The sequence below is a fragment of the Mirounga angustirostris genome, unplaced genomic scaffold (assembly GCF_029215605.1).
Source record: "Mirounga angustirostris isolate CCGP_5_RB_7025 unplaced genomic scaffold, mMirAng1.0.hap1 SCAF_3, whole genome shotgun sequence".
Lineage (NCBI taxonomy): Eukaryota > Metazoa > Chordata > Mammalia > Carnivora > Phocidae > Mirounga > Mirounga angustirostris.
The window spans coordinates 12,432,571-12,455,341 of NW_026991711.1; the positions used below are offsets into that span (position 1 = coordinate 12,432,571).

The 22,771-nt window shown below is 43.7% G+C and overlaps 1 protein-coding gene across 9 annotated transcripts in view; it reads left to right on the top strand.

The window, feature by feature from the left end:
• Positions 1-22,771, top strand: part of DOCK9 (dedicator of cytokinesis 9) — a 326,271-nt gene that overhangs the window by 274,599 nt on the left and 28,901 nt on the right. For 6 of the 9 annotated variants that reach the window (XM_045869646.3, XM_045869647.3, XM_045869639.2 and 3 more), the window contains 4 exons: positions 3,795-3,985; positions 6,877-6,977; positions 7,111-7,249; positions 9,223-10,506. In XM_045869646.3, coding sequence (XP_045725602.1) covers positions 3,795-3,985; positions 6,877-6,977; positions 7,111-7,249; positions 9,223-9,345 — 554 coding nt within the window. In that variant the 3' untranslated portion in view covers positions 9,346-10,506. Of the gene's footprint in view, positions 1-3,794; positions 3,986-6,876; positions 6,978-7,110; positions 7,250-8,183; positions 8,336-9,222; positions 10,507-22,771 lie in introns of those variants that run through there. The other 3 variants (XR_010409934.1, XM_045869641.3, XM_045869644.3) reach the window with 2 other exon arrangements.

A 22,771-nucleotide genomic window follows, 5' to 3' on the forward strand; every position in this document is an offset into this window, starting at 1 on the left:
ATCAGTGCTTATCACACTGATCCTGGACCTGCAGTATCAGCATCACCTGGGAACTCAGCAGAAACACAGATTCTTGGGCCCCACCCAGTCTCTTGAATCAGAAACTCTGGGTTTGGGGCTTGTGTTGAACAAGCCCCTGGGTGATTCTGGTGCCTCTTCTGTTTGAGCATTGCTGCTTCAGAATAAACCAAGTTCACCGATAAGTCAGGGTTAGGATTTTTTATTAGGCTGAGTCCGCTCAGGTAGCATTACTGATCCATAAACAGTTATTACCATAGGGTGTTTTCTGGCCAGATTCTCTTCAGGGTTACAGTTTACCATTTGGTCACAGAAGTATTTTTGATTAGCTAAACAAGAGCCAAGCCCCCTGCCTGCCAGAAAAGAATAGAGAGCATCACCAACTGCGAATAGCCTCCCGGGTCATTGGCTCGGCTGTGAGGATGAGAACCTGTGGGCAGAAAAGAGCCTGGGCCTGGGTCCTGCAGAGCTGGGTCCGTACTCAACTGTGTGATCTTGGGCAAGTCACTTACCCTCTCCCTATGCCTTACTTCCCTCATCTATAAAATGAGGGTTACACTATCCATCTTGTGTTAAAGAACTTTGTAAATTATAAAGAATGTACTTTATTTTGCTGGATTATGCTGGATCTTATCCACCATTGAGCCCCTTGCCTTTTAAGGCTGCTGATGAGCCAGAGGATATTACAGTACAACAACAACAACAAAAAAAAAAGTACAGTTTTTACCCTGAACGATCTCAAAATATCAAAAGCATAGTTTTTGGGTAGCATAAAGATTTAGAGAACGGTTGAAAAATGCTACTAAAAACATATAAGCTAGAGGCGCCTGGGTGGCTCAGTCAGGTGTTCAGCTCTTGATTTCGGCTCAGGTCATGATCGCAGGGTCATGAGATAGCGTTCACTGGGATCCACGCTTAGTGGGGAGTCTGCTTGGGATTCTCCCTATCTCTCTCCCCGCACTTGTGTGAGCTCTAAATACATAAATAAATTTAAAAAATAAATAAATAAGTAAATAAATAAATAAAATCTTTAAAAGCACGTAAGTTCTATATCAACCTTCAGTTAAAGATACACAGACCAGGATATTCTGAAGACTTTGAACTTGAGAGTTTTCCCTTAGTTATTAATCCTTTAGGTTCTTCATTGCTTTGCTTCAAACCAGACCTTTGACCGTCCAAGTTGTGGGGGAGCCCTGGCTCTCCCTGCCCTCGGAACCCGGCAAGGGCTCACTTCCCTGGATAGGTCAGTCAGTGCACTGCAGTTGTGGGATCATTTGGAAAACCTAGTGATCACCCTGCAGGCCCCTTGCTGACCCCCTCCTCTCCTCCTGTTGTAGAACTCCTGCTGTAGAGGTTCTTTCCAGTCACTATTCCAGAGTCTTCCAAATCCTGCCAAGACTCCCACTAGGGGCAGAAATATTCTCCTGCTCTTCGCGTTCTGTTCAGGCTCACCAGCCTGTACAGGCAGCCACACCTCTCAGCCACCTCTCCTCATCCTCCTTCTGGAAGGGCTGCCCAGCACAAGGGCCGGTCATTTTTTTAGTAACATGATGACTCGCTCAGTCAGTCATCTAATTCTCTACCTTCCAGGCCACTTTGCTCTTTCATTTAGCCACTTGGGCAGTAACACATTCATGAATTCAACAAAATGTGTGGAGCATTGGCAGTGTTCCAACCTGGCATAGTAACAAAACAGAGGTCTCCGCAGTTGACCTTCCAGCAGAAGGAGACAGATGGTAAGCAGTACACATAATGGTGAACATACCTGTGTTGGAAGTGAATGTGTGTTCTAGACAAAAGCAAAGGGAGAGCAAACATGTGAGGTTGACTGGGGAGGGTTGCAATTTAAATGGGCCAGCCCGGGGAGGCCTCACTGAGGAGGTGACACTTCAGTCCAGACTTGAGGAGGTGAGGGGGTAGACCATGCAAACATCTGGAGGGAGAAGGGCTGTCAGGGCCAAGGTCAGTGGCGGGGCTGCTTGAACTCAGCACATTCAGGGGACGACCAGCAGGCTGGCGTGGCTGGAGCTGAGTGACTCTGAGGGAGAGGAGGAAGGATGGGGCCCGAAAGGAAGGCAGAGGGCATCCCAGCTCACATGGGCCTGGTGGGCTCAGGTACAGGCTCTGCATTTTCTGTATTATCGGGCTCTCCTTGGCTCCTCCACGTCTCCAGTTACCATCACAAGACTCAGGACTTTCACACTGAGTGAAATCCGTATAGTCCATGGACACCTCACAGACATCCTTGGAATTAGTTTTTCTCTCTTAAACAATGCTGCTGTTGCAACACAGCTCTCAAAAATACTGTGATTACACTAACCACATGTTTTTTGATATGGCTATTAGCCTCATGAAACACTTCCACAGTACTTCGTACAAATCCACCGCAAGGACACTCATCTCTGAAGTGCTTTCTGTCCACATCCAGCCACGCCCAGTTCTTGTCTCACTATCAGAGGAGTGTTAGGTTCCAAGAGGACTTACCAATCCCAGTGCTGCTACTCAAAAGCTGTATCTACAAGGACTGCAGAAGAAATAGGAGACATAGACCTTTGGCCTTAGATTGGTTTAAAAAAAAAAAAACATTTAGGGACTAGAACAGGCCTATAAGGGTGTGACAGTTGAGGCTGCAGCAGGCTGAATACCTCCCGCTTTTCTAGACTCTGGATGGTCCATCTGAGCTGTGTGCTGAATGGCACTGGCCCTGTTTTCTCATTTTATCCTAAGTAAACTCTCCCCAGCCACTTACTAAATAGTGATCCAAAAACAACACGCCCACCTTACCTTTGCTAGTTAAAAAATAAAATACGCTATTAAGCATATATATTCATGTCCATCCATAAATATATATATTAAATAAAGATATTATAGATATTTACACATCATGTAAAGCAACAAGTTAAAAAATGTGAAACAGACCCAAATTAGAACCATCTGTTTTTCTTCATTTTTAAACTAACTCTTTGGTGTTGATAGGTTCAGGTATCTTGTTATGATAAATGAAAAAAATACTGATTGGCTTTTTGTAGGAAAAAAAAACATAAGAAAAGTAAATATTTTTATTTCTGTTGTGTTTTTTTTTTAAGATTTTATTTATTTATTTGACAGAGAGACATAGCGAGAGAGGGAACACAGGCAGGGGGAGTGGGAGAGGGAGAAGCAGGCTTCCTTATTTCTGTTTTTTATTCATTTATGTTTCAAAATACCTTATTATTAGTGTGTGAATTTCTGGTTCATAAAATACTTTGCTGGGAAATATATTCTCACTTGTTATTTTTCATGGATTTCTCTGGTTTGTGCAGACTCAAGCATGTGATTCAAAGTTCTATAGAGAAATGAATTTTCTCAAGGATATGTTTATGGAACAATTTTCTGGACTTAAAATCTGTGATATCTCAGAACTAGGTAGTTCTTTATATCTTCCAAGCCATCTTTTACCTACTAGCTCTTTCAGATCTCACAACTTCCAAGGAAGGTAAAGCATTCATGGTTAAGAAAATTGAGCAGGGAATGATAAAGTGATTTCTTCAAACACACACTTCTCACATTAAAGGTTAACAAGGACCCAGCTCTCTTGACTTCACATGATACAGCCTGTCATTAAACATACACAGTGATAAAGGAAGACAATAGTCTGGTTCCACAAAATACTGGCCTGTGCCTTTGGCAAGCTTTGGGTTCCTTATCTCTAAAATGAGAATATTAAGTACTTCTGCCTCAGTAACAGTAAAGATTGTGCAAGCTGCAGAATGATTCTGGGACTCCTTCCTCCACAGCAATACACTGCTTCCCTTATGTGAAGAAGCGGATCCCCGTCATGTACCAGCACCACACCGACCTCAACCCCATCGAAGTGGCCATTGACGAGATGAGCAAGAAGGTGGCCGAGCTCCGGCAGCTGTGCTCATCAGCTGAAGTGGACATGATCAAACTGCAGCTCAAACTGCAAGGCAGCGTGAGTGTTCAGGTGAGCGAGCACTGGACAGAGCAAACCAAGGGTAACAGGTGCAAAGGCTCATCTGGACCTTGGTAAATTTCAAGTCCAGCCAGGTCGAGTGTCGCTTACCCGGTGATCCCATTTACCTTCCAGTATGTGTGTGGTTTCTCCTGATACCGGGGTGGTGGGGGGGGCAGTAGACTGAGGGCCCCCACCCAACCCCCCTTGTAAGAGTATCCACTGAGCTTTCTGCTAGGGGCTGGAGCCAGCTCTCCATATTAACCTGTTCTTTCAATTTGGGGAATTCCAGGGGCCTAACCAGAAGCATTAAGACTCTTTTAAATATAAGGAAGCTGTAGGTTTCCTTATAAGATGTATGTTTTCTGGTTTCTATGAAAATTATTTCTGAAAAAGTACCTTAAGTTTCACTCTCTTAATGGTGTGTTTTGATTAGCAGAAATTCTTCATTTTAATATAACTCAATTAATTCATTTTTCCTTACTTGGTAGCATTTTTGTGTCCTCAGTAAGAACTTGGTTCTAAAATCTGTCTCAGAAATGTTCTGTTTCCTTCCTTTGTTTGGCATTCCTATATAGATCTGCAATCCACCTAGATTTGATTTTTGTATGTGGTAACAGATAAGAGCCAAGATATATTTTTTTCCGAGTAGCTATCCAAGCAATGTGCACCATTTATGGAGAAGATCATTTTTGATCTAAGTACTGATTATATATATATGTTCAGTTGTGAAAATTCAATAAGTTATACACTCATATGTACCTTTTGGTTTGTATATCATACTTCAAAATAACTGGTATTGTACTTATGTGATTTCCTAGGAAATTAGTAAATGTTAAATCACCTCCTTCCAGTGATTAGTATGCTTCTTGCTTTATTGATTTTTAAGTATATACAAATAACTCTAGCATATATTTTGCATACACACATACACATATCCTTATATCTAATTCTTTTCTCTTTCAAAAGGGTGCATTTATGAAAGTTGCATTTGGATTGTAATATCTAAGTTTTAGGGGTTTTTTGTTTCATTTTTTGAAATCAGTTCTTGTCACCTTTTTATCCAATCCACACTGGGTTGTTGCCCAACGTTTTTGAAATGTCCTTCACCACAAAAGTACTTACAGATCTTTCAACCTCTTACCTCATGCCCTGAAAGACTGAAGTACCAAAATAAGTTATCAAGTGAATATGATAAATATTCCGGCAACATGATTACATAATGGGGTCAGAGGCCACAATTTTCTACAGCTAAAAAACAAAACCACTCAGTAACATAGCCTGGGAACATCCTCTATCAGAACGCGAGCAGAGGGGTGTGGGCTCCAGTAAAGGGTGTGGCTGGACAGGTTGAGCTTTCTAAAGGGCAAAATGTGCCCTTCCATTTGACAGTGGCCTTAGAGTTATAAATAGCCAATCATCAGGGCACCTGGGTGGCGCAGTCAATTGAGTGTCTGACTCTGGTTTTGGCTCAGGTCTGATCTCAGGGTCTTGAGATCGAGCCCCGCGTCAGGCTTTGCGCTCTGTGGGGAGTCTGCTTGAGTTTCTCTCTCCCTCTTCCTCTGCCCCTCCCCCTGCATTCTCTTTCTCTCTCTCTCTCAAATAAATAAGTAAATCTTTAAAACATAAGTAAATACCCAATCATCTTAAAAAGCAAAGATCATCATTCCATGATGAGATTTTTTTATACATGTGTGCCCACTAAGGTAACAACAAAGTTGCGGCCAGAGGAAATTAACTTTACCATTTTATTTCTGTAATTCTTTCACCAAGGGCCTCGCTGGGGTTGCTCTTATACAGGACAGAGCCATCAGGGTGGCTGTGTGACTCCGTGCTCCAAGATCTGCCTTTGTTAGACCTTACGAAGTCTTACCAACTTTCCTCTTTGTATATCCTTAAAATTGAGTGGATTGTGTCATTTTGGATAATTAGTCATTTGGGTCGTGTCCAGGTCATTAACATAGTTCCCCACACAACACCAGTGTGATGACACCTGCAGTCACCACCGAAGGTTAGCTAGCTGTTCGTCTCAGAGGGCCCACTTCCCACCACTGTGGCCCTCTGTCTCCCCGCCTCTGGTTCTCCTGCCATTACCGCACAAGTCCTGCCCACCGTGGATCAGAACCACAGCCCAGTTCCGTCATCAACACTGACAGAGCAGACAGCCCTCCCTACTTACTTGCCTTCTGAGCCCACCAGACCTCGCAGGAAAAGTGATGCAGTAATCACGTGGTCTAGTTGTTTCTCACTGGGACTTTCTCCTTCCCACCCAGTGGGTCTAACCTTCCTGCTCTCCACATTCTCCTGTATCCTGACCTACCCAGCTTCAGAGAACTCTTCTTGGCGAATCGAGAGGTGCAGGGCTCTGGTTCACTCTCCCTGTTGCTAAATGCCCCTAATCTTTGGCGTTCCAGCACACTTCACGTGGTTACTTCATTTGAAGGTAGCAAGTCAGTTTGCTCATGGCTGTCTACAGAGTTCAAGGAGGCGAACGATTGGTTTTTAAAAACTGGCCAATATACTATATTCTTCAGTTTTTCACTGAACCTCACTAGTGTAGAGTAGCACAAATACCAGTTGGAAGACTTGGGCTCTGATCTTAGATGTTTTACTTATTGGAGGTTCAGCCTTGAACACATGGTTCCGTTTTCCAAACTTGGCTTCTTCCTTCATAAAATGAGCCATCACTCAAGTGCCCTGATGATGTCTAAGTGGATAAAAATCAAATGACATATAATAACATAAGCTTTGTTCCGTGGTTTCCTCTTTTGGGCTGTCAGTTCCTTGAGGACGGGTTCATGACTAACTCAGATGGCATTTTTAGAACCTGCCAACTGAAACCAAATCAATGATAATGGTCATTTTTATTATAACGTAATTTAAAATCTTTGTTCTTTATCTAGGTCAACGCAGGCCCACTAGCATATGCCCGAGCTTTCTTAGATGACACAAACACAAAAAGATACCCTGACAACAAAGTGAAGTTGCTTAAAGAAGTTTTCAGGTAAAGCACACTGGAAATGTCTTTCTCTCTTCAAATATCAGTCATTTCTGTGCTCATTCAAGAAAGAGATACTACCAGTTGGACTCACTCTGTCCTCAACATGCCTTTATTTCCCTCTCTCACACCATTTTAGGCAATTTGTGGAGGCTTGTGGTCAAGCCTTAGCGGTAAATGAGCGGCTGATCAAAGAGGACCAGTTAGAGTACCAGGAAGAAATGAAGGCCAACTACAGGGAGATGGCGAAAGAGCTGTCTGAAATCATGCATGAGCAGGTAGGTGCCGTGCTGGGGTTCTCATTTTGAGCAAGCACACATTAGTTGGGGTCTCAAATATACCCTGCAGTGGCCTAAACCTTCTAGAATTTTGGTATCTGAAGAAGAATGTAGCATGCTACATGCTGCTCCTTTCTGAACACAGTTTACTTGGGGAATGGCTAACAACTCGCCCACCTGATACCAGCCAGTACGACCAGAGGAGAGCAGCGCCCACCTCCCTTTTGTCACTCTCAGAGGTGGCCGTGGTCCAAAGCTCTGTCCCTCCCTACCCTAATCTAGTTCAAAACGAAACAAAACTCACATAAGAAAGAAATACCCATGTTGTTTCTGGAAATTTTTTTCATTCACCCAATCCTTTGAAAGACCAGGATTTCCCAGCCTAGTTTAAGGAATTTTCTGTGGCATTAAATGTCTTTCGCCACTTAAAAAAATAGAGTTGTTCAGTTTTTGGCTATTTACCACTGACCTGGGTGCCCCAGTGGACTCTTCATGGCTACTCCCCGTCGTGATGGGCATCTTTCCCGGTTACACTGCCCTATCACCTTCCTGTAGGAGTTCCTTTCAGTAGGATTATGAATGTGGGCTCAGCAGTCAGAGGGGACAGTTGGCTGGGCAGCCAAGTGAATGTCAGAGAGCGGCTGGTAAGAGTATTGCTTTCTCAGGGGTCCGTTCTCCATCAACCACAGTGACTTCTTCCGAGTCATGGTGCCAGTCTTCATAATTAATGTTAGCACCTCCATCGTATGTAACAACTTTTGTCTGTTCCCTACATAATGGTCTTTCAGTCTTGCAAATGGAAGCCAGGCCCACTTGTGTCAGTTAACGTGTCATGTGATGGTCTAATTTGGAAATTTCTGTCACAGGAAAGTAACTTAAATGTCTAAGTGCTCACGTGTTTGCTTTTTTCCCTCCTCCATGCTGACACAATCAGATGGGATGGTAATGTCATTTTTCAGTTTTATTTTTCTGAACCTCAATAGACTGCCTCACATAAAGTTAGGATTGTGTTTGAACAACTGCAGACGTTGGCATAAGGACAGTGCGTGTGCAAAGGGAGGCACCCTCTTCTGGACCTTTAGGAAAGTAGAAAAAAATGGAAATGATGAAAGAAATAAATGTGTGAATAATTAAGCAGAAAGGGATGGTCTCGTGGAAACAAGTTTCTGGAGAAAGCTCGAGGTCTTTTCCACACAGCTTGCAGATTCCTGTATAACAGTTTGAGCAGTGGGTGTCAGCATTTGGCACGAGAAGAGATGAAAGTAGGAAAAATGTATGGACTGATAATGTTGAAGTAAACTCCCATGTTACTTGGACATTTAACACAGGGCTGTGCTCTACGAAACTGCACCTGAACTTTCCATTATCTCAACAACTGGGAAGATTAAACTCTTTTTAACCCTCAAGCAAAAAAGGGTTGTGACCTGGAGTAGACTCGCTTTGGGCTTTTTCAGGGGAGCCTCCGAATGTGTATGTTCTTCTCAGTTGCCACCTGGCAGTAGGTCAAGTCTTGCCCTTAGAATTCTACCCTGCATTACTGAGTGTGAGGGGTCAGAGAGGCAGCTGCTATATCTCCTTCCCAGGATGGAAATCCGTAAGGCCCTGAGAAAAGGAGCCAATAGAGAAACAGATGCTCAGGATTCATTTTTTAAAAGACTTTTCCAAGGGGCGGGACTAGGTCGTGTCCCTGCCAAGTATGTGTAAGATAGACTTCACCGCCTTATAATCTGGTGAGTCTAGAAGGCTTTGTAAAGGAAACAACCTGTTGTGCTTGACTTTCTCCTTGCAATCCTGATCTGAAAAAGGCCACTTGCTAGTTGAGCTGACACAGTCCCTCTGCAAACCGCCAAAGCCAAGCTCCCTGAGCATACCATCATTCAGGGGAACAGTGACCATTGGGGAATAGACGTTGTCATTGAGAAACATCATCAGGGGCATGACACTTGGGTAATGTTGTGTTTCTGTGCCTCAAGATTTGCCCGCTGGAGGAGAAGACGAGCGTTTTACCGAATTCCATTCACATCTTCAATGCCATCAGTGGGACTCCAACAAGCACCATGGTTCACGGGATGACCAGCTCGTCCTCAGTTGTGTGATTTTGCCTCATGGGCCACCTGTGGGGACTTGTCATTTGCGAACTCAGGATGATTTCCAAAGCTAATCACTGGGCTCGTGCAAGACATGGGGAAGACCGAGCACAAGGAGAAGTGAAGGAGAATGGGAGAGAAAGGAAATAAAGAACTGTGCTATTTCGTAGCAGATTTTCTAGAGGAGTCATAAGAGGGTACACATATTTTTTTAAATCTTGCTGGCAATATTCAAAGTTTTCATTCTGTCTTAACAGAGGTGTGTAGTGGACTCTCTTAAGCCGGAGTGAAATTTTATTCTTCCTTACAGAGTAGTAGTAAAGTAAATGGCCTAGAGAAAACAAGTGTTCTGGAATGTACATAGCAGGGACAGTAGCACTGAAATTGAGGCTGGAGTAATCTCCGCCTCTAGGCTAAGCTGGAAAATCTTGAAAATATTTTTTTCCTGTGGCACATTCAGGTTGAATACAAGAACTATTTTTGTGACTAGTTTTTGATGACCTAAGGGAACTGACCATTGTAACTTTTGTACCAGTGAGCCAGGAGGTTTAGTGCTTTTATACTCATGTACTTGCGTTTAAAAAAATATGAAAGCTTAAGAAACTATGTGAGCTTAAAACTAGTCAGGCAGTTTAGAACCAAAGGCCTCTATTAACAAACAAAACTATGCTAAAAATTTAAAAGTAGTACAGTATATTGTTATGTACATAGAGTTTGTTAATACAGTCTCCGCATTCTGTACATACGTGTATTACATTTCTACATTTTTTAATACTCCTCACATCAGCTTCTGCATTAAGGTCAGTTGTGACAAACTTGTGCCGCTCTTAGTAATACAATACACTTGACCTTCCTGTTTTATCCTTGTACATAAAAAAGTGCAATATGGAGATGTACACAGTCTTTGCTATGTTAGGTTTGTAAACTGTTTTAAAAATTTCATCCTTTTGCCAAAGTGGTGGAGTGTGTAATTGGTAAATCATAAATCCTGTGGTGAATAGTGGTATAATTTAAAGCTTTCACCATGTTATATTTTCTTTTGAGACATTAATTTAGTAATTTTATATTTGGAAAAAATAAAGGTTTTTAATTTTATTTAACTAGAATCTCTGCCCTGCTGTAATTAAACATTCTGTACCCCATCTGTATTAAAAATAACATTGCTCATTTTCTGGTAGTGAATATTGGGTATTCATTATTTAATAGCCCTAGGAGGGACAGGATATTGGATTCCTTGGGGGTGAAATAACATGGTATATGAAATTTGCTTTAAAATACTGGAAGAAGGAGAAAGAAAAAGGGTAGGTAGACGAAACAAGATTGACAAGTGTTGGTAATTGTTGAAGTTGAGGTTGGGTACATGGGGAATCATTATAGCATTTTGTCTGCCCCTGTGTATGTTTCCATGATACAGATTTCAAGAGGCAGGTCTGTGCATCAGATCTACCAGAGGATTTGCCTAAATGCACTATTGCACCATGGTCTGGCTCTGAATTCTACTAGTTGTTGCTAAATATGCATAGACACCCTGTTTTGCCTCTGGCTTTTCCTCTTCAACTCTATCAAGAGTTCCATCTTTATCAGCTTCCTTGCTTGCTTTTGAGATGAATACTGGAGACAAGGTGGTCATTGATCCCAGCAATGCATTGGCACCCATGTGTGAACACGCTCTCCACGACCTGCATCGTCACAAAGAGCTCTCGTGGCAGGTGCTGGTCCTGCCTCTGGGGTGCCCTGCGACTGGCAGGTGAGTTCATTGTCACCCAGCCCCATATAGTTGCAGTAATGAAAGGAAGAGGAGTCTTTCCACAAAAAAATAAAATAGCTGCCCTTCCTACTTGAAGAGTTTTAAAGGCTGCTTTTTACATAACCAGTTGAGGAAAGAAAATGTGATGCACATCTTGAACACCCAGATGCCAAGGATCTTTTGGCGTCTTTGAAACGTTATCAGTCAGTGGTAAGGCTGTATTTTACGGGTGGAAACAAGGTCATGAAGAAGAGAGGGTGAAGCGTGATGGCAACGCACCAGAGTCTACAGCCCATCAATTAGTGGATCCAGATTTAGGGCTTAAGAAAATTCTCTATGTAAGTTTGCCTCGAGTCTCTGACCTCCCCAGTGCAGTGTAATAAACCTTGACTCTCACATCAGCAGGAATGGATATAACAGTTTGTCTCCTTGTCACTGAGCTGGATATCCTGGTCATAAATGCCTTATTTAGAAACCATAAAATTCAAGTCACCGTGTAGTAAGATAAACATAAGTCTGGAAAGTGCTAACTTGCTATCTCTTCATTAAACTTGGAGAGTTATTTGTACAGATGCCATGTCAGATATGACTCAGCTTGGAAGGTGACCAGCCCTCATTTATTACAGCAGTGGAGAGAGGAGCCATCTCCTCACTGCGGACATCTACTGTTGACCCTGCAGCCAAGCACATTCGTACCCAATTAAAAATCTCATTTAGTTTATGTATAAAAGTTTTATTTTGGTATAAAGTGACACAGTAAAGTAGCATTTTATTGAGGTGAAATATACGTACAAAATTTACCATTTTAATAATTGTTTAAGTCTGCGGTTGAGTGGCATTACGTGCACTGTTGTGCAGCCATCATGACCATCCATCCGCAGAACTTGACTTCATCATCCCAGACAGAAACTCCGTACCTGGTAAACAGGAACTCCTTACTCTCCCTCAGGAAAATTTTTTGAAGTAACTTTGGAATTAAAACTGTAGTTGGGGACGCCTGGGTGCCTCAGTCGGTTAAGCGTCTGACTTTGGCTCAGGTCATGATCCCAGGGTCCTGGGGTCAAGGCCTGCCGTCGTCAGGCTCCCTGCTCAGTGGGAAGCCTGCTTCTCCCTCTCCCTCTGCTCCATCCCTGGCTTGTTCACACTTTCTCTCTCTCTCTCCCCACCACCAAATGAATAAATAAAATCTTAAAAAAAAAAAAACCAAAAAACACCTCTAGTTAGTATCTCATCAGGAATAATTGCTACCTGGGAACTAACCAGCTCTAGGTACTGTACATACATAGAGCCAGCCCCTTGCATGGAGAAGGCTGCTGAGAATAGGGATGTAACTTGAAAGGCCCCTCCATAGGGACTTGTTTAATCATGTGATGGAGTTACGCAGTATAGAAACTCCATTGATAAAAGCATTTAATTTCCATCAGTGGGACCATTTGCATAAAGTACAGTACATCCACACAATAGAGTACTATGTAGCTATAAAAAAGAACTAAGACTATCTCTGTATGCTGCTATGGAATGATTTTCAAAATAAGTAAAAACAAGACAGGGAAAAGTGAATTGTATGTTACCCATTATTTAAGAAGGGAATGATATATACATAAGTAGATTTTGTTTCTGTTTTTTTAGATGGAAAGGAAAACCAGAAACTTGCAATTATTACCTGTAAGGTAAGAGACAGAATGATATATAGGGGATAGGGTTAGAAGATTGACCTGTCCAAGTATAATTTGCTTTATAGATTTGGCTTTGAAGCCATGTGAGTATTTACATAATTATCAAAATAATTTTTTAATTCTTAAAAATTAAAAGCAAAATGGAATGAACATAACTATATCAAATTGGCGGCATAAACACAAAGGAATTAATTATTTCAAATGACTTTAAGACATAGGAATTTCACTATGCATTCCTAGTAGGATATACCCAAAGGACAAAAATAGTGGCAACTACATCAAAAACTAATGATATATATGTTGGCTAATTGAACATAATAAAGAAGAAGAATAAAAAATCAGTCAAAAAAATAGAGGCAATAAGTAAATGAATGACTAGCTAATAAAAATCATTTTCAGTAATTGTTCTGTTTGTGGAAGTAGTGTATTGTTTTTGTGAGATTGTATTGTTATTCTGAGACTCTTGTATGTTTATTACTGGAGAAGGTAAGTGAGCAATTATGCTGATATCATTGGGAACCAAGTTTTTGGCATAAGAGGAAAAAAGTTGCATCTTTAAGACCAAAGAGGTTAAATTAAAACTCTTTCATTCTGCATTTGATGTGAAAATACAACTTGAATTCATGATATATTTATCTGAAATGCACACTTATTATACACTTATTTCCTAGCTTGGTTTACAGAAAAGGCCTAAAAACAATGACCAAGCCAGTAACAGGTGAGCACCCCTAAGTGCCCAAATTGTGGTCTCTAAATTCCTACCAGAAGGATCCAGAGCTCTCCGAAGAATGGCTGGCTCTAGATTTAGGGCAAAAATAGTCCCAGATAAGTCTGGAGCATCTTTTCATACCGGACATCCAAGGGACTGAAAAAAATACCTGGATCTCTGTCAAAAGAATGTAAAGAAGCTCCTTCAAGCTAGTTGCTAGACATGGGGTGGACATCAACAAGAATAGTAATAACAATGGATTGGAAATACATAAATTCATGAGCTCATGATGATACTAGAAAAATTTTAAAAAGGAAAACTAGTAACTAATGAAGGAGTAGTATCACCAAAGAAAGACAAAAAGGTATCATATGCCTGGTGATAGAAGTACACACCCCACCTATGATGGGGTCTTGCCAAAAACTAACCTGAATCTGATGAAGTCTGTAAGTCTAACCACCAACTCCCCCGGATACACCGGGCACAGAAGAACATGTTTAAAAAAGGAGATGGAGAGAAGACCTGTGTATTTAAAGAGATTCAGGGTTCCCTCGATATGGTATATCTACTATATAAAGTACATAGACTTTTCCTATTCCTTCCTCTAAATACAACTAAAAATCTTAGGTGTTAAATACATTTTAAAAAAGACCGTAAGACTCTGAAAGGTACAGTGAAGAAAGCAGCAGACCAACTAGGGACCTTGGGACCCAAAGAAGGATAGAGTGTTAAGTTCCCCAGTTTTGTTTTGCCTCCTACATCTCATACTTGGAGCCAAAGAAAATAGCAACATGGAAACACCTACAGGCAGAGACAAAAGAAAAAAAAAGAAGACCAACACCGCTTCACACCCATTATGATGGCTATTATTAAAAAAAAGAAAAATTGGTGAAGATGTGAAGAAATTGGAACCGTTTGCATTGCTGGTGGGAATGTGAAATTGTGCAGCTGTTGCAGAAAACAGTATGGTGGTTCCTCAAAAATTAAACCTAGAATTACCATATAATCCCACAATTCCACTTTTTGAGATATGCCCAAAAGAATTGAAAGTGGGGACTTGAACAGGTGTTTGTATATCCATGGCCAGAGCAGCATTGTTCACAACAGGTGGAAGCAACTCAAGTATCCACTGATGGATGAATGAGTAAACAAAATGTGATATACATATACAACAGAATATTATTCAGCCTTAAAAAGGAAGGAAATTCTGATACATGCTACAGCATGGACGAACCTTGAGGACATTATGGTCGATGAAATAAGCCGACACAAAAGGACAAATACTGTATGATCCCACTTACATGAGCTATCTAGAGCAGTCAAATTCATAGAGACGGAAAGTAGACAGGGGGTTGCCAGGGGCTAGAGAGGGAGGAGAAAGGGGAGTAGGGTTAACTGGTACTGAGTTTCAGTTGGGTAAGGTGAAGATGTGGAGATGGATGGTGGTGATGGCTACACAACAATGTGAATGTACTTAGTACCACAGAACTGTAGGATTTAAAATGGTAACTTCCATATTATGCATAATTAATCACAATTTAAGAAGAAAAAAAGAACAATAGAAGCCTGCCCTGTCTAGCCAAAGGAAGAAGGAAAGGGCAGCCTACCAAGACAAATGGTTTTTTTTTTTAAGATTTTATTTATTTACAGAGAGCATGTGTGTGCATGAGTGGGGGTAGGGGCAGAGGGAGAGAATCTCAAGCCAACTCTGCACTAAGCGTGGAGCTTGACGTGGGGCTCCATCTCAAGACCCTGAGATCATGACCTGAGCCGAAATCAAGAGTCAGATGCTTAACCGACTGAGCCACCCAGGCACCCCTACTAAGACATTTTTTAAGCAACGGTGGCTCTACACCAGCCAACACCATAGAAAACTGCAGCCCCACCCACACTCGACCAGCAATGGCTGAACGGGGAGTGAGGCTCAACAGCCCTGATGGGGTGGTGGCAGCGAGCCAGAACTTTCTTCCGGGCTGGCCTAGCGACAGTCCCATCCCTGGAGTGCCTGGGGTCACCAATATGGGGAGCCTAGACTTGATGGCAAAACCATGATCCATAAAAGGACAAACTGAAAAATGGAAGCTCATCAAAAGTAAAAACTTTCACTCCGAGAGAATTCTGTTAAGAGGATGAAAATACAGACTGGGAGAAAATACTTGCAAACCAATATACCTGACAAAGGACTACATCCAGAACATATAAAGAACACTCAAAACTCAAAAGTAAAAAAAAAAATCCAATGAGAACATGGGCAAGAGACTTTAAACATTTCCCTGGAAAGGATATGCAGGGGGCAAATAAGCCCATGAAAAAATGGCCAACAGAATTAGCTGTTAGGGTAACTCAAATCAGAGCCACAATGAGAAATTACTGTGCACCTGTCAGAATGACTAAACTCAAGCATAGTGACAACACCAGGTGCTGGTGAGCATGTGGAAAAACTGGATCACTCGTAAATTGCTGGTGGGAAAGTAAAGCGGTGCAGCCACCCTGCAAAAACAGCTTGGCAGTTTCTTAAAAAGCCAAGTAGGTAGGTAACTACCGTTTGACCCACAAAGTGCACTCTTGGGCATTTGTCTCCGAGAAATGAAACCTCAAGATCCTTACACAAAAACCTGTGCACAAATGTTTATAGCAGCTTCATAGAATAGCCAAAACCTGGAAACAACCTGGATGCTCTTCAGGAGGCAGACGGTAACTGGGTGGTGGTGCATCCGGGCAGGGAGTGCTACCCAGCAGGAACATAGAATGAGATCCTGACACACACGACTGACGACCTGTGAATCTCGGGAATTACGCTGAGTGCTTTAAAAGAGCCAGTTCTAAAGGTTGCATGTGATAGGATTCCATTTATGTAATATTCTGGAAATGACAAAATTACAGAAACAGAGAACAAGCAGGTTAGTAGTTGCCAGGGATTAAAGGGCAGTGTGGGGAGTACCCGAAGCGGCTTGCTGCCTGCCCTGTCCTGTCTCCAGCCAGCCAAGCACTCCCTCTGCCGGGATGGCCCCTGTTGCCTGTAGTGGGATCGTCTGAGCCAAGACCACAGCTGGCTATCAGCAGAGTGTGTGTGGCACTCAAGCTCCGTGACCAGGCTCTGCTTAGAGTCGTGGACACAAATGCCCATCACATGTTGCAGTGAAGCTTAATCTCCCACTAAGCAAGCTGGTCTCACAGTGGTAGGAAAATAATGAAGTTAGCCTCTCCTGACTCAGTCTTTGGTGGTCTTCCTATATGCACGGGGACTGCATGCATGCCCCCGTTCGCGTGTCTGACTTAACCCCATGGAACAAGTCTGGAGGCACAGAGTTTGGAGAACACATTTGTCATTCCCTTGGCACTGGTGTAGTTTGCAACTGTGTTGGTGCAATCTGACCTAGCAAGTTTCTGGGTATTGCCAGCCTTGAGACAGAGCCTGAGAACCTGCCCTGTGGTCAGCCACACAATCCCCCCCAGCCAGAGTGCCCGTCACTTCCCACTCCCAACTGATGGGATCAAAGGCTAGACTGTTGGTACGTTAATACTGTGCTTTGCTCAGTGTTCATGGGAAACCACAGCCTCTCTGTTACTTGGTGTGGGAGGCTGAAATGACAGCCCCCGAGGGGATACTGTCCTGGATTGTCCAGTGGGCCAATGTAGTCAGTTCACCCAATAAAAGCAGCCTTCTCTCCAGGTCTTTCTCTACACGTGCCCATGTAGATCGCCATATGTAATTCTGTGTTAATGAGACCTGCTCATTCATGTTAATTGCTCACCTGTTTTCATCTCCCATGTCTTGAAAAGCCTCCAAAGCAATCAATCTAAATCTAAATCTTTAGAAAAAAACATAAAAAACCTGTACCACCTAAATAATGTTCCAGTGAGCAGGTCCAACAACAATTTGTTTGATCGGTCCACTCCTGTGAAACTTCTGGGTTTATAAGCAATATTGAAAAAACAAATCCTTCATTTACTCAGCAAGTATGTGTGGAGCACCTCCTTCGCCAGGTACTGTTTTAAGCTCTAAGGATTCAGCCATGATCGAAACAAAAGTTCCACCTCACAGAGCTTGTGTTCTAGAGAAGGGAGACAAATGACAACCAGACAAACACTCACTGGGCTTGTTGGGGCCGTAGGTGTGAAATAAAGCAGGGGACGGGGAGAAGGGGGGTGCGGGGGCTGGGGGTGACTGTGCAGCCTATGGCGGCCAGCAGAGGCCTCTCTGACGAAGGGATAGTTGAGAGATCTGAGGGAGAGGCAAGCCTTGAGGGGACGGAGGGGCACCAGGCATTTGGGACAGGAGGAACAGGAGTGTGTGCGCCTATTCATGGAGCAGCACAGAGGCCCTGGGGCTGTGGTGGGGTGAGCCAAGGGGAAGGAGATGAGGCAGGAGGCAAGAGCTGGGTCCTACAGGGCCCTGTTGGCCTCGGGAAGACTGCGTTTTATGCTAAAATGGGAAGGAGTTGGGAGGCTTTGGACAGAGACTCGATATGACCAGACTTAGGTTTTCTGCAGCTCAGCACTGTGGAGAAGAGGCGGTTGAGAACAGGCAGACCCTTAGAAGGCCAGGGCTTCGACCTAGGGAGGCCTTACGGGGGCATGACTGGGTGGGAGCAGGGCAGGAGATGAGAAGCAAGTGGATTCTGAGGGTACAGGGGAGAGGGTGCTGACGGCGCTTGCTGACAGAATTAGGGTCAAGAAAGAAGGAGAGGTGCCAAGGGGGACTCCAGAATGTTAGGCCTCAACTGTTGGGTGACTGGAGGGGCCGAGTCGGTAGACTGTGCAGACGCAGCAGGAGGGGTTCTGCTATGGGCATGTTACGTGTGAGAGGTCTTTATAAGTGATGTTCCCAGGGACGCAGTGGACCACAGCATTAGAATTTAAGGGGAGAGTCCTGGCGGAGGAGATTCACTGTCTACACAATAGTTGACACCATCAAATTGGGTGGGTATAGACAAAGAAGCCCAAGGACTGAGCCTTTGGGCCCTCCATTGTTAAGATGTAACAGGTATGAGGATGAGCTGACAACACAGACCGTGAAGGAACCGCCAGGGTCCTAGGAGGACCAAGAGAGTGGAATCCCAACAGCCAAGTGAACAAAGTGTTCCAGGAAGGAGGGTGCGATTGGCAGGGTCCAATGAGAATCAAGTGAGGCCCGAGAATTGGCCATGGGATTTGGCAAAGTGGAGGTGATTGCACCTTGGTGGAGGGGTACAGACGAACTGATTGGAGTAGAGTCAAGAAAGGGTGGAGGAGAGAAATGGGAGAGAGTATGTATGAGCACTTACTGCATGTTTTGCATGAAGGGAGGTGGAGAAATTGGATGATAGCTAGAAACATCCGATGTGGGGCCCAGGGAGGGCTTGGCGGGGGGGGGGGGGGGCTTTAATGGCACAAGAACAATACGTTTATATGCTGTGAAAATAGTCCAGTATAGAGGAAAGTCGATAAAGATGGACATCTCGGAGACACAAGAGGGAGGAGGTCCAGGCGTGGGGAGCAGGGCTGATGGCAGACACGGGATGGGACGGGAGGCCCAGGCTGGTAGGGATGGAGGTGAGCCTCTGTGTCCTTTTGTGGTTTCTCCTGTTTCCTCAGGGCTGTCACCTGAGAGAGAGGAGGGAAAGGTGTTAAGGTTTTAGAGAAGACATGTCCATGATTTCATTTTTGCACAGGTGTCTCTATCTCTGAAGGATAAAATCTGAGGAAGGAATCGCTGGGTCAAAGGGAACACACATCTTAAATTCAGGCAGCATCACCAAAGTTCTCTCCAAAAAACACCACCAGGGCAAGGGCCGTCTTGTTACTTTGTGTCCTTGAAAACCTAGCCTCTTACTCAAATTGGTGGTGGCATTTCAAAGTTTTCTGACAAATGCTCCAATTACAGTTCACTTTGGACTTACAGCCTGGTATAGCTGGATGGTATTTTGGGGGGAGGGGGGACTTGAGCAAATAGGAAAAGACAAGGAAATGAAGCTGCTAGAGGTGAATTTGTCTAAATTCAGCTCTTGGGCCTTGAGCAAGTGACTTAACTTTCCTTTGCCTCAATTTTCCTCATCTGTAAAATGGGGGTGGTAATAGTTCCCAACACGTTGGGTGGTCCTGAGGATTCATGAATTCAGTACTTACTACCAATGGCTCCTGGAAAGCCCTCAGTAAATGTCCCTTTTAGAGTTAAGCAGATTCTTATTACAGTGCTTCTCAGAGACTTTTCCTATGGATTTTGCTTCCAAGATAGGTCTTGACTGAGGAGCATTTCCCCAAATTAATTGAGGCACTCCCAGGACCAGTGTCCCACGGAGCACACTCTGGGGACTGATCCTTTAGACCACACGAGATCTGTCCTCTGTCCTACTTTCTGTCTGCTCTATACGGAGGAGCAGCTCTGAGAGGCCTGTGGTCACCTCCTTCACCAGGGCAGCCATCCACTGCTGCTCTTGGCCAGGTGTGTAGGGCAGGACACACAGTGACTGAAGAGGGGGAGCCCCTCCCAGATCAGCCAATCGCATGGACTCTTGATGTATGAGGCAACTGGACACAGACAGGTCTGATGTCCCACAATGGTCTGAGACTTGTCATATGGCACAGACATTGAGCAAGAGGCTTGGCACCGAAGTCTGGAGCTTGCTTTTCCTTGTCCGCGTGTGACTTGAGCAAATTCATTTTTCACTCTCTCTACCTCCCTCTGCAGGGGCACAGTCCAGAGGTGAAGCCACATCACCGCTGCCCCAGGTGGAAGTGGTATGCACATTAGAGGGGGGCCCAGTATCCAGGCTGAGAAGAAACACCTTCCTCATGTTTGGAGGCAGTAAGAACAATGGTTACAATTGTTCCCTGAAGTCAGTGTCAATTAGAATTTGCTGGAATGTAGACTCACTGGTTAGGATGGGGTGGCGGTGCCTACAGGTACGCTGGTGGTAATCACTGGGAATTTACCTAGTGTGTTAGTCAGGGTTCTCTGGAGAAACAGAACTAATAGGATGTGTGTGTGTGATGTATGTATGTATATGTTTGTACATATATATACATAAACATATACATATAGGTACAGTATAGGCATATAAAGATAAATATATATAAAGATTTATTTTAAGGAACTGGCTTGCACAATTATGGCAGCTGGGAAGTCCCAAGATCAGCAAAGTAAGTTGGCAAGCAAGAGGTCCAGGAGAGCTGATGGTGTAGTCCTACTCTAAAGGTCAGTAGGCTTGAGACCCAGAAAGAAGCAATGTTTCACTTTGAGTCCAAAGGCAGGAAAAAGCTGATGTCCCAGTTCAAAATCCTGTCAGGAAGGAAGAATTCTCTCTTATTCAGGGGAGGGTCAGTGTTTTGTACTATTCAGACCTTCAACTGATTAGATGAGGCCCACCCAGATTAGGGAAAGCAAACTGCTTTACTAAGTCTATTGATTTAAATGTTTTTGTAAGGGGAGGTGTTGGGGGGATGGGGTAACTGGGTGATGGGCATTAAGAAGGGCACATGATGTGATGAGCACTGGGTGTTATATGCTACTGATGAATTATTGAACACTACATCTGAAACTAATGATGTACTACTATATGTTGGCTAATTGAATTTCAATAAAATAATGTGGCTGAATACATGAAAAAAGTTACATATCATTGTAGAAATGAACAAATATGGAATACTTTTTTCTTATATTTATATTTTGAGAACTCACTTTTATGAATTTGGGAGGATATTAATTAAAATTGTAAAAAGAAAATATAGATAAAAAAATAAATTTTTTTTAGGATTTTATTTATTTATTTATTTTAGAGAGAGAGAGAGAGCACAAGCGGGGATAGGGCAGAGGGAGAGGGAGAGAGAATCCCAGGCAGACTCCCCACTGAGCAGGTAGCCTGACACAGGGCTTGATCTTACCACCCTGAATCATGACCAGAACTGAAACCAAGAGTCAGACGCTTAACCAACTGAGCCACCCAGGTGCCCTGATTTAAATGTTAATCTTATTCAGAAACACCCTCACAGACACACCCAGGATAATGTTTAGCCAAATATCTGGGCACCCCGTGGCCCAGTCAAGTTAACACATAAAATCATCCATCACACCTATGATTTGTAAAGGGAACCATGACAAAAAATAAAAAAATTAAAATAAAAAAGAGGCTTAATTGTTAAACCTTAAAAAAGTTTAGAGCAACATCACCCTGAATCAAGACCTGAACCCACCATCAGGACATCAAAATTACCAGGCGCAAGAGAGGTTGAGGAAGAACTTCTTTCTTTCTTTGACATAAGACATGGAGCTGAGCTCTGAAAGACGCCCAGTGGAGGGGGGTGTGTTACTCAGTGGGGAGGCCCAGAGGTTGTTGCGGGCAGACTTTGTTCTCGGTGAGACTGACCCATTAGCTCAGGGGTGGAACAGGCCTTGTGTCTTGCATAAGCTGGCAATTCACTCAGCCATCAGCCTCTTTTCATTGAGCTCCTCCCACGGGGCAGCACTGTCCAGACATTGTTATTCTTCCTAATAACCCAATTAGGTAGGAGGTGGTTTCATAGGACGAAACTAAGCCTCAGAGAAATGGAGGAAATTTGCCAAAGGTCACGTGGTACGTGGTGGCGCTGGGATTCCAGTTGAGGTGGGTATGTTCCGGGAGCAGGGTCAGCTGCTGGCTCATGAAGGGTGGGGATGCCCGGGGCCACCCTCTGCAGAGGCCATTGCCCAAACCAGGAGATGGAGGGTAAGCATAGGAGCTAAAGGGTACCCACCCCCCAAATTCATACGTTAAAGTCCTCACCTCCAGTACTTCAGAATGTGACCTTATTTGGAGGTAGGGTCTTTACAGAGGAGATAAAGCCAAAATTAGGTCATTAGGGTGGGCCCTGATCCAATATTATGGGCATCCTTCAAAGAAGAGGTTAGGACACAGACATGCACACAGAGAAGACAGTGCACAGACAGGTGAAGAGGACGGCCATCTACAAGCCACGGAGGAAGGCCTCAGAAGAAACCACCCCTGCTGACATCTTGATCTCAGGCTTCCCACCTCCAGGAAATAAGTTTCTGTTGCTTAAGCCTCTGTGGTGCCTTGTTACGGAAATCCTAGGGGACTAACCCAGCAAGCTTCCCAGCAACGAGGGAAGAGAATAGAGGCCCCCTGCCCCCAGCCATGTGGAGAGACTTGGGACCCTCAGTAAAACAACAGTTTGAACAAAAATGTGACCAAACCAGGACAAACGAGGACAGCACGTCTTTGGAGGAACTAGCCCTTGCTTTGAAACCAAGATTGAGAAATATTAATTGTCATCATTGGCTTTGGCAGTCTTGTGTGACTGGTTCTTAACAACATGCTTCCTAGG